General features: G+C 42.9%; 1 protein-coding gene across 1 annotated transcript in view; it reads left to right on the top strand.

Moving 5' to 3' along the window:
• The window catches only part of LOC139387822 (guanine nucleotide exchange factor VAV2-like), a 244,166-nt gene extending 231,579 nt beyond the window's left edge, over positions 1-12,587 (top strand). The window contains exons 18-29 of the mRNA XM_071134068.1: positions 7,307-7,395; positions 7,596-7,609; positions 7,816-7,837; positions 8,154-8,281; positions 8,408-8,479; positions 8,576-8,640; positions 9,027-9,143; positions 9,788-9,875; positions 9,985-10,126; positions 11,013-11,099; positions 11,547-11,701; positions 11,946-12,587. Of these exons, the coding sequence (XP_070990169.1) occupies positions 7,307-7,395; positions 7,596-7,609; positions 7,816-7,837; positions 8,154-8,281; positions 8,408-8,479; positions 8,576-8,640; positions 9,027-9,143; positions 9,788-9,875; positions 9,985-10,126; positions 11,013-11,099; positions 11,547-11,701; positions 11,946-11,993 (1,027 nt within the window). The 3' untranslated portion in view covers positions 11,994-12,587. The remainder of the gene's footprint in view (positions 1-7,306; positions 7,396-7,595; positions 7,610-7,815; positions 7,838-8,153; positions 8,282-8,407; positions 8,480-8,575; positions 8,641-9,026; positions 9,144-9,787; positions 9,876-9,984; positions 10,127-11,012; positions 11,100-11,546; positions 11,702-11,945) is intronic.
• Positions 12,588-14,933: the final 2,346 nt, after the last annotated feature.

The raw sequence follows: 14,933 nt of genomic DNA on the forward strand, positions 1-14,933 counted from the left end.
TACCCAAACGAGCTCAGGATTCTTCACCAAGGAGCCTTGCGACACTTCAAAACTCCCGAAGAGGCAAAACGTTTTTTGAAAGACAATCCTGGCCAATGAGAAACAGACCAATGACTAAATGCGATTAATGCCATTACTAAAGGAGGTAAGACGACATATAGCCGATATCCAGAGATCCACCCCCTAAATGTCATTATAGCCGTCCAATTTATATTTATTGTCCTTTAACTGAGAGGGATGGGCTGTATAGCCTAACCTAGGCCTACTAATGTTTCAGCCTACTTTTATTTCCCTGTTTTTTGTTGTTGTTGCTATTATTACCTGGGGTTCCCTATGTCCCTTGGGGGAGGTATATGTAGGCTGGGCTATTGATTTTTATTTTTCTCCCCTCTTTTACTGTGGTCTGGACGAGGGCAACTGTGTTATTTACTCAATGCGGGGTGGAGAGGATGAGACATTTCTTTGGTGGGGAGAGGGAGACGTTGTGCGTTGCTAACTGTTCCCGGTTTTTTTTTTATTCGGAACACAGAATTGAGACTGAGCGGGGGGGTAATAGATCCAACGGGATGTGTCGAGTTGTTTGGGAACTCGGCTGGGGTGTTCAGAGATTATTATTTTATGTACACCATTTATTTTCCTTTTATGTGAACGCAGCTGTAATTACCATCCACTTTTACCCAGCGATGACTTGCACTAAAGTTCGATTACTGCTCGATGACGATGACTAGTACCTTAAATCTATTGACATGGAACTGCCATGGTCTAGGGCATGCAATAAAACGAAAAAAGATACTATGTGCTCTAAAAAAGGAAAAAGCAGACATTGCGCTATTACAAGAGACACACCTCTGTGATGCTGAACATGCCAAACTCCGCAGAGCTTGGGTGGGACAGGTGTATTTCTCATCTTTCAAATCAAACAGTAGAGGCACAGCCATACTTATCCATAAAAATGTTCCATTCATAATTGACAAAAACATATCTGATCCGGAGGGGAGATTTATTTTGATAACTGGGTCACTATATGGTCAACCAATTACTATATTAAACATATACGCCCCTAACACAGATACTCCTGCCTTCATGTCAAAAATCATAACCCTGTTCAATGAGCATTGTGTCTCCTTTGGCGTGGTGGCTGGAGATTTTAATTGTACCCTTAACCCAACCCTAGACAAATCATCTCAAGTCCCCACCACAAATCCTAGATCTGCAAAGATGTTGAACTCTCTTACTAAAGAGATGGGACTGATAGATATCTGGAGAGAGAATAATAGCTCATCTATGGACTATACATACTACTCTAATGTTCATAACACCTACTCCCGTATAGATTACATTTTTATCCCAAAGAGTTTCATAAATTCAGCCACATGTACAATCGGACCCATAGCACTTTCAGATCACGCCTTTGTCCACCTCTGCTTTGACCTCTGCAAAAACATCCCGAGGTCAAAGAGCTGGAAATTCAACACCTCCATGCTATCAAATGACGAGTTCCATACATTGGTAACTACATGGATAGACAACTACACACAAGACAATAAAGATTCTCCTGTTTCTCCGGCCACAATGTGGGACGCTGCTAAAGCCACACTAAGAGGTCATCTAATTGCATATGCTTCCTCTAAGAAAAAAGCAATGGAAGCACACAGGCTAGATCTTGAGAGGGAGCTGGAATGCTGTGAAAAAATACATAAACAATCCCTAGACAGCACTTCCTGGAGTCATCTTAAAGCAGCCAAAGCCAAACTGAATTTGGACTACACTCGGGAGATAAAAAAAAAAGTTTTCTTTACTAAACAGAAATACCATGAGTATAGCAATAGGCCCAGTAGATTGCTTGCTTACCAATTAAAAAAGGAGCAGTCAGAGCGTACAATCATGGCTATCCGAACAGCAGAGGACGAGGTCACATATGACCCAAAAAAGATCAATTTAACTTTTCATGATTTTTACTGCAAACTATATACCTCTGAGAAAAAACACACGGAGGCAGAACTCCACTCTTTCCTAGAGGGAATCTCGCTACCTAAACTATCAGAGACCGACCAGGAAGATCTCAACTCCCCCTTCACTCCTGAGGAGATCCTGGAGGCAATTACCTCCATGCCACCTAATAAGTCCCCAGGCCCAGATGGATTCCCCAGAGAGTTCTACAAAGCTTTTTGGCCCCAGCTCAGCCCTATCTTCATGCCAATGCTGGAAAATTTTTGCAAAAACGGAGTTCTCCCAGACTCAATGCACACAGCTCGCATTACAGTGTTGCTAAAAAAGGACAAGGACCCCCTATCCTGCTCGTCCTTCCGGCCCATAAGCTTGTTGGATTTCGACTATAAAATAATTACCAAATTGCTCGCCAAAAGACTAAACACTCTTCTTCCCAAAATAATAAAAGCGGACCAAACTGGATTTATTAGAGACAGATACTCTTCTGATAACATTCGCCGTCTTTTTGATATTATTGATCAAGTAAACGCACAAAAGACCCCTGTCTTGCTGGCTTCACTGGATGCTGAGAAGGCGTTTGACAGGATGGAGTGGAGCTTTCTGTTTTCAGTCTTAGAAAAGTTCAATATGGGCCCAAATTTTATTAAATGGATCAAATCACTGTACTCTCATCCAAATGCCATGGTGACTACTAATGGACTGAACTCTGACAGATTCCCTCTGGAACGGGGCACAAGACAAGGGTGCTCGCTGTCCCCGCTGCTCTACTTGTTGGGGGCGGAGCCTCTGGCAGAGCTGATAAGGAGCAATCCAAGTATTATGGGTGTTTCTGCAGGTGGCCTGCAGCACAAGATTTCGCTTTACGCGGATGATGTCTTGCTCTACATATCCAACCCTGAGAAATCCCTCCCTCTCATTTTAGACACAATTGCTCAGTATGGCAAGTTTTCAGGTTATAAGATCAATTTTAACAAATCCACTGTCTGCCCTCTCAATATTACACTCACCAGCTCTATGAAGACACTTTGTCCTTTCCAATGGAAAACACAGGGGTTTCAATACCTCGGGATCTTCATAACACCAGATCTGAATAGCCTTTTTAAGGAAAATTATCTTCCACTCCTGGATCGAATCAAGAACGATCTCCAAACCTGGATCTCCCTCCCAATTAGCTTAGTAGGAAGAATTAATGTAATCCGTATGAACGTCCTCCCTAGACTAAACTACTTATTTCAGATGCTCCCATGCTATCTCCCAGTTTCCTTCTTCAAAACAACTAACCAAAGCATCACCAAATTTATATGGGGCAATAAAAAACCTAGGATCAAGTTTTCCACTTTATCAAAACCTGAATCTAAAGGGGGTCTTGCCCTTCCCTCCCTTCAACTGTACTACTGGTCTGCCCAAATCCGCAACATGCTAACATGGATCACAAACAGACAAGAGTCAACGTGGATTCAGATAGAAGCCCAATCCTGTGGTTCATTGCCCTTAAGCTCAATTATATTCATTAATAACTTTAGTGAAGTGGGCAACATAGCCAAAACCTTTGCGATTTACAGCACCCTACTAGCGTGGAGGGACTGTAAGAAATACCTGGGCATTTCCTCCCAAATATGTTCTCACTCGCCTATAGTAGGCAACCCAGACTTGCCAAAAGCCCTGAGGGATGCCAACTTTAATCTTTGGCATACTCTAGGAATCAGGACCTTTTCAGACCTATTTCATCAGAAAACCACTACACTGAAATCCTTTCAAGAGCTCTGCAGTGAATTCGATGTGCCAAGATCCCATTTTTTTTAAATATCTTCAAATTAGACATGTAATTTCCTCATTTACAATTTCCTCATTTACCTCCAATAGGAGGTTTAGAACTCAGTTGAATGAAGTTGAAACCCTTCTTGTCACAGCACAATCCATTAAAGGCAAAATATCATACATCTATAGACTCCTTTCTGAGAAAGGAAGCTCCTCCTTTACTCCTTTGAAAATAATCTGGGAAAAGGACCTTGGTCTGACTATCAGTGATGAGTTATGGGCGGAGGTTTGCGACAGGGTATACTGCTCCTCTACCAGTGTAAAAATGAAAGAATCTAATTACAAATTTTTGTACAAATTTTATTATACTCCTTTGAGACTCCATAGAATGAAAACAGATATGTCTCCTAACTGTAAAAGATGTACCTCTGAAAGCGGAACCTATATGCATGTATTTTGGAGCTGTAGGGAGATTGCCAGATTCTGGCAATCTGTACATACTGCTGCACAGAAAATACTAGAGGTACAGTTTGATATGACCCCGTGTATCTATCTTCTTAATGCCCAGCAGGACTTTGTCCTTGATCCTGACAGAGAAAATTTGCTTATGACTATTACATACTTTGCTAAGAAATGTATTCTTCTATTGTGGGCCTCTAATACCCCCCCTACATTTAAAATGTGGATTGACCAGATTGTTGACTTTCTTCCTCTTGAAAAGCTCACTTATGACCTCCACAAAAGACAGCCCAAGTTTGATAGACTCTGGTCTCCACTATTCAACTATATTTCAAACTGGACAGAGTGAACGGGGTGACTAGGGAAATGCGCAGACACATGTTGTGTAAGGTACTGTAAAACCTAAAAACGAATTATTGGCCCGTCGTCTCAGCGAATGCTTGAAATAGCTGATAAGAACCTTGATAGTGCTGCTGCAAGTGTTATATGTTTTTTTATTTTTATTTTATTTTTTATTATTTTTTTTTTTAGTTTTTGAGTACGTGTGCGTGTGTGTGTGTATGTATATGTGCGTATGTATGTACGTATGTATGTATGTATGTACGTATATATATATATATATGTACCAAGGAAAATATATAGATTAAGAAAAATAAATGCTTTTATTTGACTTTATCATTCATTTTAATTGTATTTTTATTTTTTCAAAAGTATTATTTTTATAATTATTTTTTTTATTAGTTTTTTTTATTTATTTATTTTTTTTATTTTTTTTAAAGCCTGTCACATCTGTGAATGTGGAATGTGTTTTGTTGGTTGAATGAAAAACAAGAAAACTTAATAAAACTTTAAATTGAAAAAAAAAGAAATCCCGCTTTGCCCTCCGACGAACCATCAAACAGGCAAAGCGTCAATACATGACTAGATCGAATCGTACTACACAGGCTCTGACACTCGTCGGATGTGGCAGGGCTTGCAAACCATTACAGACTACAAAGGGAAGCACAGCCGAGAGCTGCCCAGTGACATGAGCCTACGAGAGGAGCTAAACTACTTCTATGCTCGCTTCGAGGCAAATAACACTGAAACATGCATGAGAGCACCAGCTGTTCCGGAAGAGTGTGTGATCACGCTCTCCGCAGCCGATGCGAATAAGACTTTTAAACAGGTCATCATTTACAAGGCTGCGGGGCCAGACGGATTACCAGGACATGTACTGCGAGCATGCGCGGACCAACTGGCAGGTGTCTTCACTGATATTTTCAACCTCTCCCTGTCCGAGTCTGTAATTCCAACATGTTTTAAGCAGACCACCATGGTGCCTGTGCCCAAGAACACTATGGTAACCTGCCTAAATGTCTACTGACCCGTAGCACGCATGTGTGTAGCCATGAAGTGCTTTGAAAGGCTGGTCATGGCTGACATCAACACCATTATCCCAGAAACCCTAGACCCACTCCAATTTGCATACCTCCCCAACAGATCCACAGATGATGCAATCTTTATTGTACTCCACACTGGCCTTTCCCATTTGGACAAAAGGAACACCTATGTGAGAATGCTATTCATTGACTACAGCTCAGCGTTCAACACCATTGTGCCCTCAAAGCTCATCAATAATTCTAAGGACCCTGGGACTAAACACCTCCCTCTGCAACTGGATCCTGGACTTCATGACAGGCCGCCCCCAGGTGGTAAGGGTAGGTAACAACACATCCGCCACGCTCATCCTCAACACAGGGGCCCCTCAGGGGTGCATGCTCAGTCTCCTCCTGTACTCCCTGTTCACTCATGACTGCACGGCCAGTCACGACTCCAACACCATCATTAAGTTTGCCGATGACACAACAGTGGTGGGCCTGATCACTGACAGCAATGAAACAGCCTTTAGGGAGGAGGTCAGAGACCTGGCCGTGTGGTGCCAGGATAACAACCTATCCCTCAACGTGATCAAGACAAAGTAGATGATTGTGGACTACAGGAAAAAGAGGACAGAGTATGCTCCCATTCTCATCGATGGGGCTGCAGTGGAGCAGGTTGAGAGCTTCAAGTTCCTTGGTGTCCACATCACCAACAAACTAACTTGGTCCAAGCACACCAAGACAGTTGTGAAAAGGGCACGACAAGACCTATTCCCCCTCAGGAGTCTGAAAAGATTTGGCATGGGTCCTCAGATCCTCAAAAGGTTCTACAGCTGCACCATCGAGAGCATGGTTGCATCACTGCCTGGTATGGCAACTGCTCAGCCTCCTACCGCAAGGCACTGCAGAGGGTAGTGCGAACGGCCCAGTACATCACTGGGGCCAAGCTTCCTGCCATCCAGGACCTCTATACTAAGCGGTGTCAGAGGAAAGCCGCAAAAATTGTCAAAGACTCTAGCCACCCTAGTCATAGACTGTTCTCTCTGCTACCACACGGCGAGCAGTACCGGAGCACCAAGTCTAGGTCCAAGAGGCTTCTTAACAGCCTCTAACCCCAAGCCATAAGTCTCCTGAACACCTAATCGAATGGCTACCCAGACTATTTGTTTTCCCCTCTTTTACACCGCTGCTACCTGTACTCAACTAACCGGTGCCCCTGCACATTGACTCTGTACCGGTACCCCACTGTATATAGTCTCGCTATTGTTATTTTACCACTGCTCTTTAACTACTAGTTACTTTTATTCCTTATTCTTATCCATATTTTTTTGAACTACATTGTTGGTTAGGGGCTCGGAAGTAAGCATTTCACTGTAAGGTCTACTGTTGTTGTATTCGGCGCATGTGACTAATACAATTTGATTTGATTTGAAATGTGATATTTCAGTTTTTTATAACTTAGCGAAAATGTATAAAAACCTGTTTTAGCTTTATCTATATGGTGTATTGTGTGTAGATTGAAGAGGGGGGAAAAGACAATGTAATCAATTTTAGAATAAGGCTGTAACGTAACAAAATGTTGGAAAAGTCAAGGGGTCTGAATACTTTCCAAATGCACAGCATCCCATATGGTGCATGTTGTACAGTATAATGTATTTAGAGTGGTGTTTAGATAAAGACAGGTCCTAGCTGGTCAAGAATGATGCTGTGTATGATTGGCTTGTCAGTGTCTGTCTTTTCCTCACCCCTGACCCCCCCCCCACTGTCTGTGTCTCCAGGGGGATCTTCTACCAGGGGTACTACTGTTCCCGCTGTGGGACTGGAGCTCATAAAGAGTGTCTAGAGTGCATCACCATCTGCAAAATCAGTAGGTTTACTTTACACTCAACTCCAGTACTATACATTACAGTGGAACTACACAGGTATAAGAGTAACTTCATGTGAAGTGTTACTGACAAGTCTCCCTCGATAGACTGTCCAATGGGACATTAATAAATACTGAGTTGTAACATTTTGTTGACCGACTGCTCTTCCTCATCCTTTCTCTTTCTCTCTCATTTTTTTCAGATCCACTCGACATGGTGAGTGCCCCCCCCCCCCGCTCCTTAGACATTCATCTTTCGAAAAATGCAATCTAATGTATCATGAAGAAGCTCTCATATTGTTTATTTTTATTTTTTATAAATGATTGATACATCTGTTTGGTTGTGTAGCATCATAACGCTATAACTCCACTGTGGAGCTCCCTTATCTTGACCCTGTTATGTGCTGATCCTTCCTTTTTCAGGACCTTGGACTACCGTCATCAGGTAGGAATGCTGTGTATACAGGAATTCACACAGCACAGTGTAATGTTACTCAGTCAGAAATCAAAACAATGTACAGCAGACTTCGATAAAGATTGCTCTCAAGCTGTCAAACTAATTTGAAGTTGTTTGGAAGGTGGATTAGAGCTACAGCTCTCTGCTTCCATCTAGTGGAAGACTAAAATGCAAGCGCCGATTGAGTAGACTAATACAAGCGATGGAAGTGTTGAGATGTATATGGAGAATTCTGTATAGTCTTCATAGCCCATTGGAAGAGTGTTTAGTTTATCTTACAGAATGCATTTGATCCTGACTTCAGGCCCTAAGATGGTGGCAGTAAGGAACTATCATGGGACGCCTGTTCCTCCGGGGAAGACTCCACTCTCCTTTCAGACAGGGGACTTCATCGAGTTGCTGAAGGGGGAACCTGACACCACCTGGTGGGAGGTAAAATCACTCCCTCCCCCCTATAAATAGTGACTATAGGTTATCACCTAACATTCATATCATTATCCTATATCCATCCATAGCAGCAGAGTTGTTGTATATCAACACCTAGTGTCTCTCTCCCAGGGAAAGCTTATCCAAACCCAGAAGAGTGGCTTTTTTCCTAACAACTGTGTAAAGCCTTGTTTGGACCCCAAGGTAAAATACCCCTCAAACATACACATTAATTCACTCACTAATGATTTTACTCTATTTATGAACTCTCTAATGCTGATTGTGTTGTTGTCACCACAGCCTTTGTTCCAGTCCTTCCCCAGCCGGCAGCCCTCAAGGGAAACAGACTACTATGGATACCCCTGGTATGACCCTTCACCTTGTATACATCATACATGTCCTCATTTTGAAATGATGATTCAGTGTAGTTTGAAAGTACTATCTTCTTATTTCTCTGCAGTAAATAAACTGTATTACTGTGGTATTATGTTAGGACAGTGCATTACTATGTTAAGACAGTGTATTACTACATTAAGACAGTGTTTTACTTTGTTAAGACAGTGTATTACTTTGTTAGACAGTGTATTAATTTGTTAAGACAGTGTATTACTATGTTAAGACAGGGTATTACTATGTTAAGACAGGATATTACTATGTTAAGACAGTGTATTACTATGTTAAGACAGGATATTACTATGCTAGGACGGTGTATTACCATGCTAGGACGGTGTATTACTCAATGTCCCGTCAGGTTTGCTGGCAACATGGAGCGGACACAGGCTGACAACCTGTTAAAGTCCCACAGCAGTGGAACATACCTGATCAGAGAGAGGACTGCTGAGGCAGAGAGGTTCGCCATCAGCATCAAGTGAGTGTTGTTTACCATTTGCCCTAGGAAAGGTAAATAACAGGAGACTTCTCTGTATCTCTAACACTACCAAACCTCCATTCCTTTGCGTACTTTATAGTGCAAGTCACTTTATTGAATGACTCAATCTTTGTAGTGTACAGTCGTGGCCAAAAGTTTTGAGAATGACACAAATATAAATTTTCACAAAGTCTGCTGCTTCAGTGTCTTTAGATATTTTCGTCAGATGTTACTATGGAATACTGAAGTATAATTACAAGCATTTGTCAAAGGCTTTTATTGACAATTCCATGAAGTTGATGCAAAGAGTCAATATGTGTTGACCCTTCTTTTTCAAGACCTCTGTAATCCGCCCTGGCATGCTGTCACTTAACTTCTGAAATGCAGTGGAAATGTTTTTTGGGGAATCAGTTCATTTGCATGGCAAAGAGGGACTTTGGAATTAATTGCAATTCATCTGGTCACTCAATCATACAAACTGAGGCAGCAGACTTTGTGAAAATTAATATTTGTGTCCTTCTCAATACTTTTGGCCACCACTGTACATTGCCAGGAAGTTGTCATACAGTTTGGGATGCCTTTAGAGGTAGCGTTCCCTATCCTGTGATTCCTCTCTAGTCACTGCAGTACTTTTGTTACGACAGGTTCAATGAGGAAGTGAAGCACATTAAAGTCATTGAGAAAGACAGCTGGATCCACATCACTGAGGCTAAGAAGTTTGAGAGTCTACTGGTAATATAGCTTTCATCAATCAGTCACATAATGTCCCCTTACTACTTCTAATGCTTATATGATTAATGAAGGACCCTATTGCTTCTTCCTCTTGTGTTTTGTCTGACAGGAGTTGGTGGAGTACTATCAGTCTCATTCGCTGAAGGAGAGTTTCAAGCTGCTAGACACAACTTTACGATATCCCTACAAATCTAAAGAACGGGGGCCGGCGTCGCGGGCCAGCACCCGCTCTCCAGGTGAGCCCATCCCTGGTGAGCCTTCTTCCTCCCTCTTCCTCTACTCTCTGACAATACAGACATCCCTATTCAGAGTTAGTGCATGCATTCTTACAGAGTGTGCAGGGCTATGGGCACAGAATTAACTGACAGAGACAGGCTGCCGGTTTGTTTCTCCTCCCGCCCCTCTCCTCCCAGAACAGGAGACACCAAGCCAGGCCAGTCATCCTGCAGGGCTCGGTCCCTCCCAGAGTCACCACTTCCCCTGACCTAACCAACCCGCCAAAGAGAGAGTGAGGGGGGAAGGCTGGGCTGGGGCTCCTGGCAGCTGTCTCAGGCCCTGAGCTGGCTGGCTGGCCAGCTGAATAGGCTCTGTTGAACACTCTCCATCATTAGATGTGTAATAAATGATTTGGCTCTGCTCTCTGCTCTGGCCAGCCTCCCACATAGTCTTTCTCCCTCTCCAGCCAGGTCCATCTGGCACAAACAACACATTTTTCTCCCTCCATTTTTCTGGTCAGTGTGTGGAAATGGATGGAGAGATGAATGGGAGCGTGTATGTGTCGTGTGTGTGTGTGTGTGTGTGTGTGTGTGTGTATGTGTGTGATTTAGAGGTGTTGGAAGGGGTGTGCTTCAGGGCAGAGAATAGGGGCTGGCTGGCTCATGAGCAGGATTCAGCGCCTCTGGTGTCTTGGACATTTGTCTTGGTTGTTTTTTTAGTGTGTGAGGCATGGGTATAAAATGGAGTATTGTTTTTCTCCCTCTTGATTTAGGCTATTTTTTTCCCATGGGGACTATCTGTCCAAAGCCCGGTGTGTTAGCTGGCCAGAGATCAAGGTGGCCATTGCACGCTCCCTAATGAATTTCCTTTCTCTCTCTCTCTTTCTGTCTTTCTTGTTCTCTCTTCCACTGCCTGTCTCAGCAGCCATTGGCGCTTCCTACAACTTCTCCTTCCTCAGTCCTCAGGGTCTAAACTTCTCCTCTCAGAGCTCAGCCCCCTTCTGGTCAGGTACTCTCTCCTCCCTTTTCTTCAGCTCTTGTTCTTCTTCCCTCTTCCCTCTAGCAAGCCACCTCTCCTCTCGTTTCACATCCCTTTTCATCCCGTACTCTTTCATAGCTGCTGTCATAGGTTCTCATCTCTGTTGTCATGTGTCATCACTGTGCATTACATTGTTTGGAGCATATAGGATGTGCGACTTTATCTTTATGTGTCATCACTGTGCCATCATTGAGTAGAGCATTGAATGAACTGGTTTCATTAGAAAGTCAAATTGAATCAAGGTGCAGAATCCATCTCCTCTGTATCACTCATGCACCATCCTCTCCTCCAACCCTAATCTCCACTACTGTCTGTTAATGTTGTGCACTCTCCCACAATCTTTCTCTGTGGGCCACCAATGTGTCTGGTCTCTCTGCACTGTTATCCCACGGACTCGCTCTGATGTCATTGCTGCAGTATTCACGCCGAGGGTGGTCAGCACAGCGGTGGCCAGGTACAACTTTGCAGCACGGGACATGAGAGAGCTGTCACTCAGAGAAGGGGACATCGTCAAGATCTACAGCAAGATTGGAGGAGACCAGGGCTGGTGGAAGGGAGAGGCCAATGACAGGGTGAGAGAGAACGAATATAGGAGGGGCTTAAGAGATGATATTCATGATATTACAATGTTCTTACTATAGCAATTGCTGTGTAATTACACATGTATGAGAGAGTCTTAATGTACAGGGTTTCCACCAAGGGAAGTCTACAATGTTGTCTAATCTAGCATTTGCCTCACTGAAATCTAGAAGGCTTTTCTTTAGGCTACAGTATTAGATTTTTGCCAAGTTTCTGATCTCATTGTTGACATTTCAGATTGGCTGGTTTCCCTCAACGTACGTTGACGAAGAAGGAGTTCAGTGAGGCTCTGATGTCACCACGGCCCCAGTCCAATCACATCACACCTCACTCCACAGTCCTCAGAGAGGACTAGTTGGTTTCCAGGGAAACACCATGTGGAATACTTTTTGCTGGATACTGATTTTGCAGTGAACAACGTTTCTACTCCGGTTTTCTTCCTACTTGTATGCATCGGCTTTGCTTATGTTGTTTTTTTGTAAGATCTTGTCCTGTTTGATCTCTGTGAGGAAGTCTGTCTGCCTCTTGTTGTTCTGAAGAGGCTGACGTGGACTGTGAAAAATTGTAGAGAGGCCCAACACACAGTACATACAGATACTGGGAACCTATAGTTTTATTACATAGATAGACTCCTCCTTTGTTGCAGGTCTATGGGAGGGGCTAATATAATGTATAGATAATTTATTTAACAGAGATCCTAACAATTATTGTGTGTTGTTGAGATTAGCAACACAGCAGACGAAAAGAAAAAGAACAAGACACAGGTTTGTGTCTTTTTGCTGGAAGATTTTGCCTTAGTTGTCATGGTGATGCCTTGAAGGCTTACAGGAGAGAGGGAAGGAGAAATGGCCTTGCACACACACACACACACACACACACACACACACACACACACACACACACACACACACACACACTCACACTTGCCCTTGCCTTTGAAGTGTGGTCAATGCTCACAGGATTCGCCAGCTTTCAGTCGAGCTCTACCCATCCATCCTCTACTACAGAGTGGACTATGGATGGAGAAGAAGAGAGAAGGGTGCGATGGACCATTTGGGATTGCTCCAGTCATCAACACTCTATGTGACTGGTGCAAGAAGGGAGTTAGTTCATTAATTCGTCCCCCTTGCCGACTGAAGATAGACAGTGGCCCTCAGAAACATTGCACTGGAGTCGGGGAATTAACGGTTCCTGTCGCAGCCAAAAAACACAGCGACCCACTGAAAGGTGTAATGTTAGGTAGAATGGGTGTACAGATAGAAGGTTCACATCAGTCTCAGCACTTTACATCTGTGGGATCTCCTCACAATCAACAGGATGCAAAAAGGGAAACTTTAAGTCAGTCCAACACCCACTTAATGCACTGAAAATCTATCTTGGTGTTCAATGTTTTTGTTGTTTTATTTAGTTTTATTTTGAACAAGACCACATTTACCTGCTGGAAACTGGACCAACCTGAATTATTTTAAAGCCAAATGCAACCTCTTTTTATTAATGTCCGCATGAACTTTAACCTAGATATTTGTATTATCAGTTTGTTTGTACCTTGCCTTATTTTACAAATGGACACATGGTACTGGGACTTTAGCAAGTTTACAATTTAAATCAAATTTTGTTGCTTTGGTGACTGGCGAAGTAATATGGCAGCTCCATGAATTACGCAGAATCAAAAAGTCAACATCATACTATGAGGATCTACCTGAACATAATATGAAGGTGTCACAATATGGACATATTGTACGCAGTCATACATTTTTTAGCTCCAAGAGAAAACAGTGCAGCTACACTGGATCATTGACTGAATGACCACATCCATTTAATTAGAAGATAGAAATACAGATGGCTGCCATATTCCCTGGTCCCATCCCAGATCAGTTGCCAAGTAGGCTACTGACCAGAAGGATTCAAACAATGATGTTGGCTGACAAACTAAGACTGATGTGGTGGAAGAGGAAAGAGTACTGTAAGTTTCTGACCATATGTGACAGTGTGCATTCCAAAGGCCCACTACTCCCAAATACAACTCCTGCCATCTAGGATTGAAGGAGTTCATTTTGAGGGGAGTACTTGTTAGCCAGGGGGGGGGGGGGGGTGGGATTACTTAGTCACTGTTTGTGTAGTGGAGAAACCCCATTGCATGTGGTAATAGATATTTCATCTCCTGTCAGTACATCTTCAAAAAATGACTTAATCGTGTACATTTTTTGGAACGGTCGAGTATTTCCAAAATGAGGTCTATCATGAAATAAATATTTCTCTTTTTGCCTAAATTTGATGTTTCTGTTTTATGAGCTAAATAATCTTTTATTGTTATTTTTTTTAACAAAGCCTTGTCAAATACCTAATACAGTACCTAATATGTCCAGATGTCATTTGGAACTTTGAGAAGTCAGAGGGAAATGTGATGGCTTATAGGCGCCATCTTGTGGACGTCTGATGACACAACAACATGAGGAGCAGCTGTTAGCATATTGAACGTGAGAATACAACATCTGGGCTGGCTACGCATGACTAGTTTGCCCCACTTCTTCAGGTGGTAAGTCTGTACACTGTTTCACATGGCCTATTTAATGACCTTGGATGACGAATGAAGTAGTTTTTTTACACTCCCATGTAATGCAGTGTGTGTGTCACTTAGTAGCTTCGATGACTGATTACAGAGTAGGGCCGTTTATGTGTGCCACGCACACACACGCACACACGCACACACACACACATAATAAAGTGCTGCTATAAGGACAAAATGTTCAAGTATTAAACTAGTGCACATTTCCAGAAAATGACGAGCTTAACACAGTTACAAACTGATTTCAGACTCCAGGACTCTGATAGGTTGATATTCTGATGCCTGCACTGCACAGTAAAGGATTTCATCATTGACGACAGTGAGTGAGTGAGGGACTGACGACAGTGATTGAGTGACTGACTGACTGACTGACTGACGACAGTGAGTGACTGACTGACTGACTTGAGTGAGTGACTGACTGAATGACTGACGACAGTGAGTGACTGACTTGAGTGAGTGACTGACTGACTGACTTGAGTGAGTGACTGACTGACTGACTGACGACAGTGACTGACTGACGACAGTGAGTGACTGACTGACTGACTTGAGTGAGTGAGTGAGTGACTGAATGACTGACGACAGTCAGTGAGTGACTGACTGACTGATGACATTGAGTGAGTGACTGACTGACGACATTCAATGAGAGACTGACTGACTGA

The sequence above is a fragment of the Oncorhynchus clarkii genome, chromosome 29 (assembly GCF_045791955.1).
Source record: "Oncorhynchus clarkii lewisi isolate Uvic-CL-2024 chromosome 29, UVic_Ocla_1.0, whole genome shotgun sequence".
Classification (NCBI taxonomy): domain Eukaryota; kingdom Metazoa; phylum Chordata; class Actinopteri; order Salmoniformes; family Salmonidae; genus Oncorhynchus; species Oncorhynchus clarkii.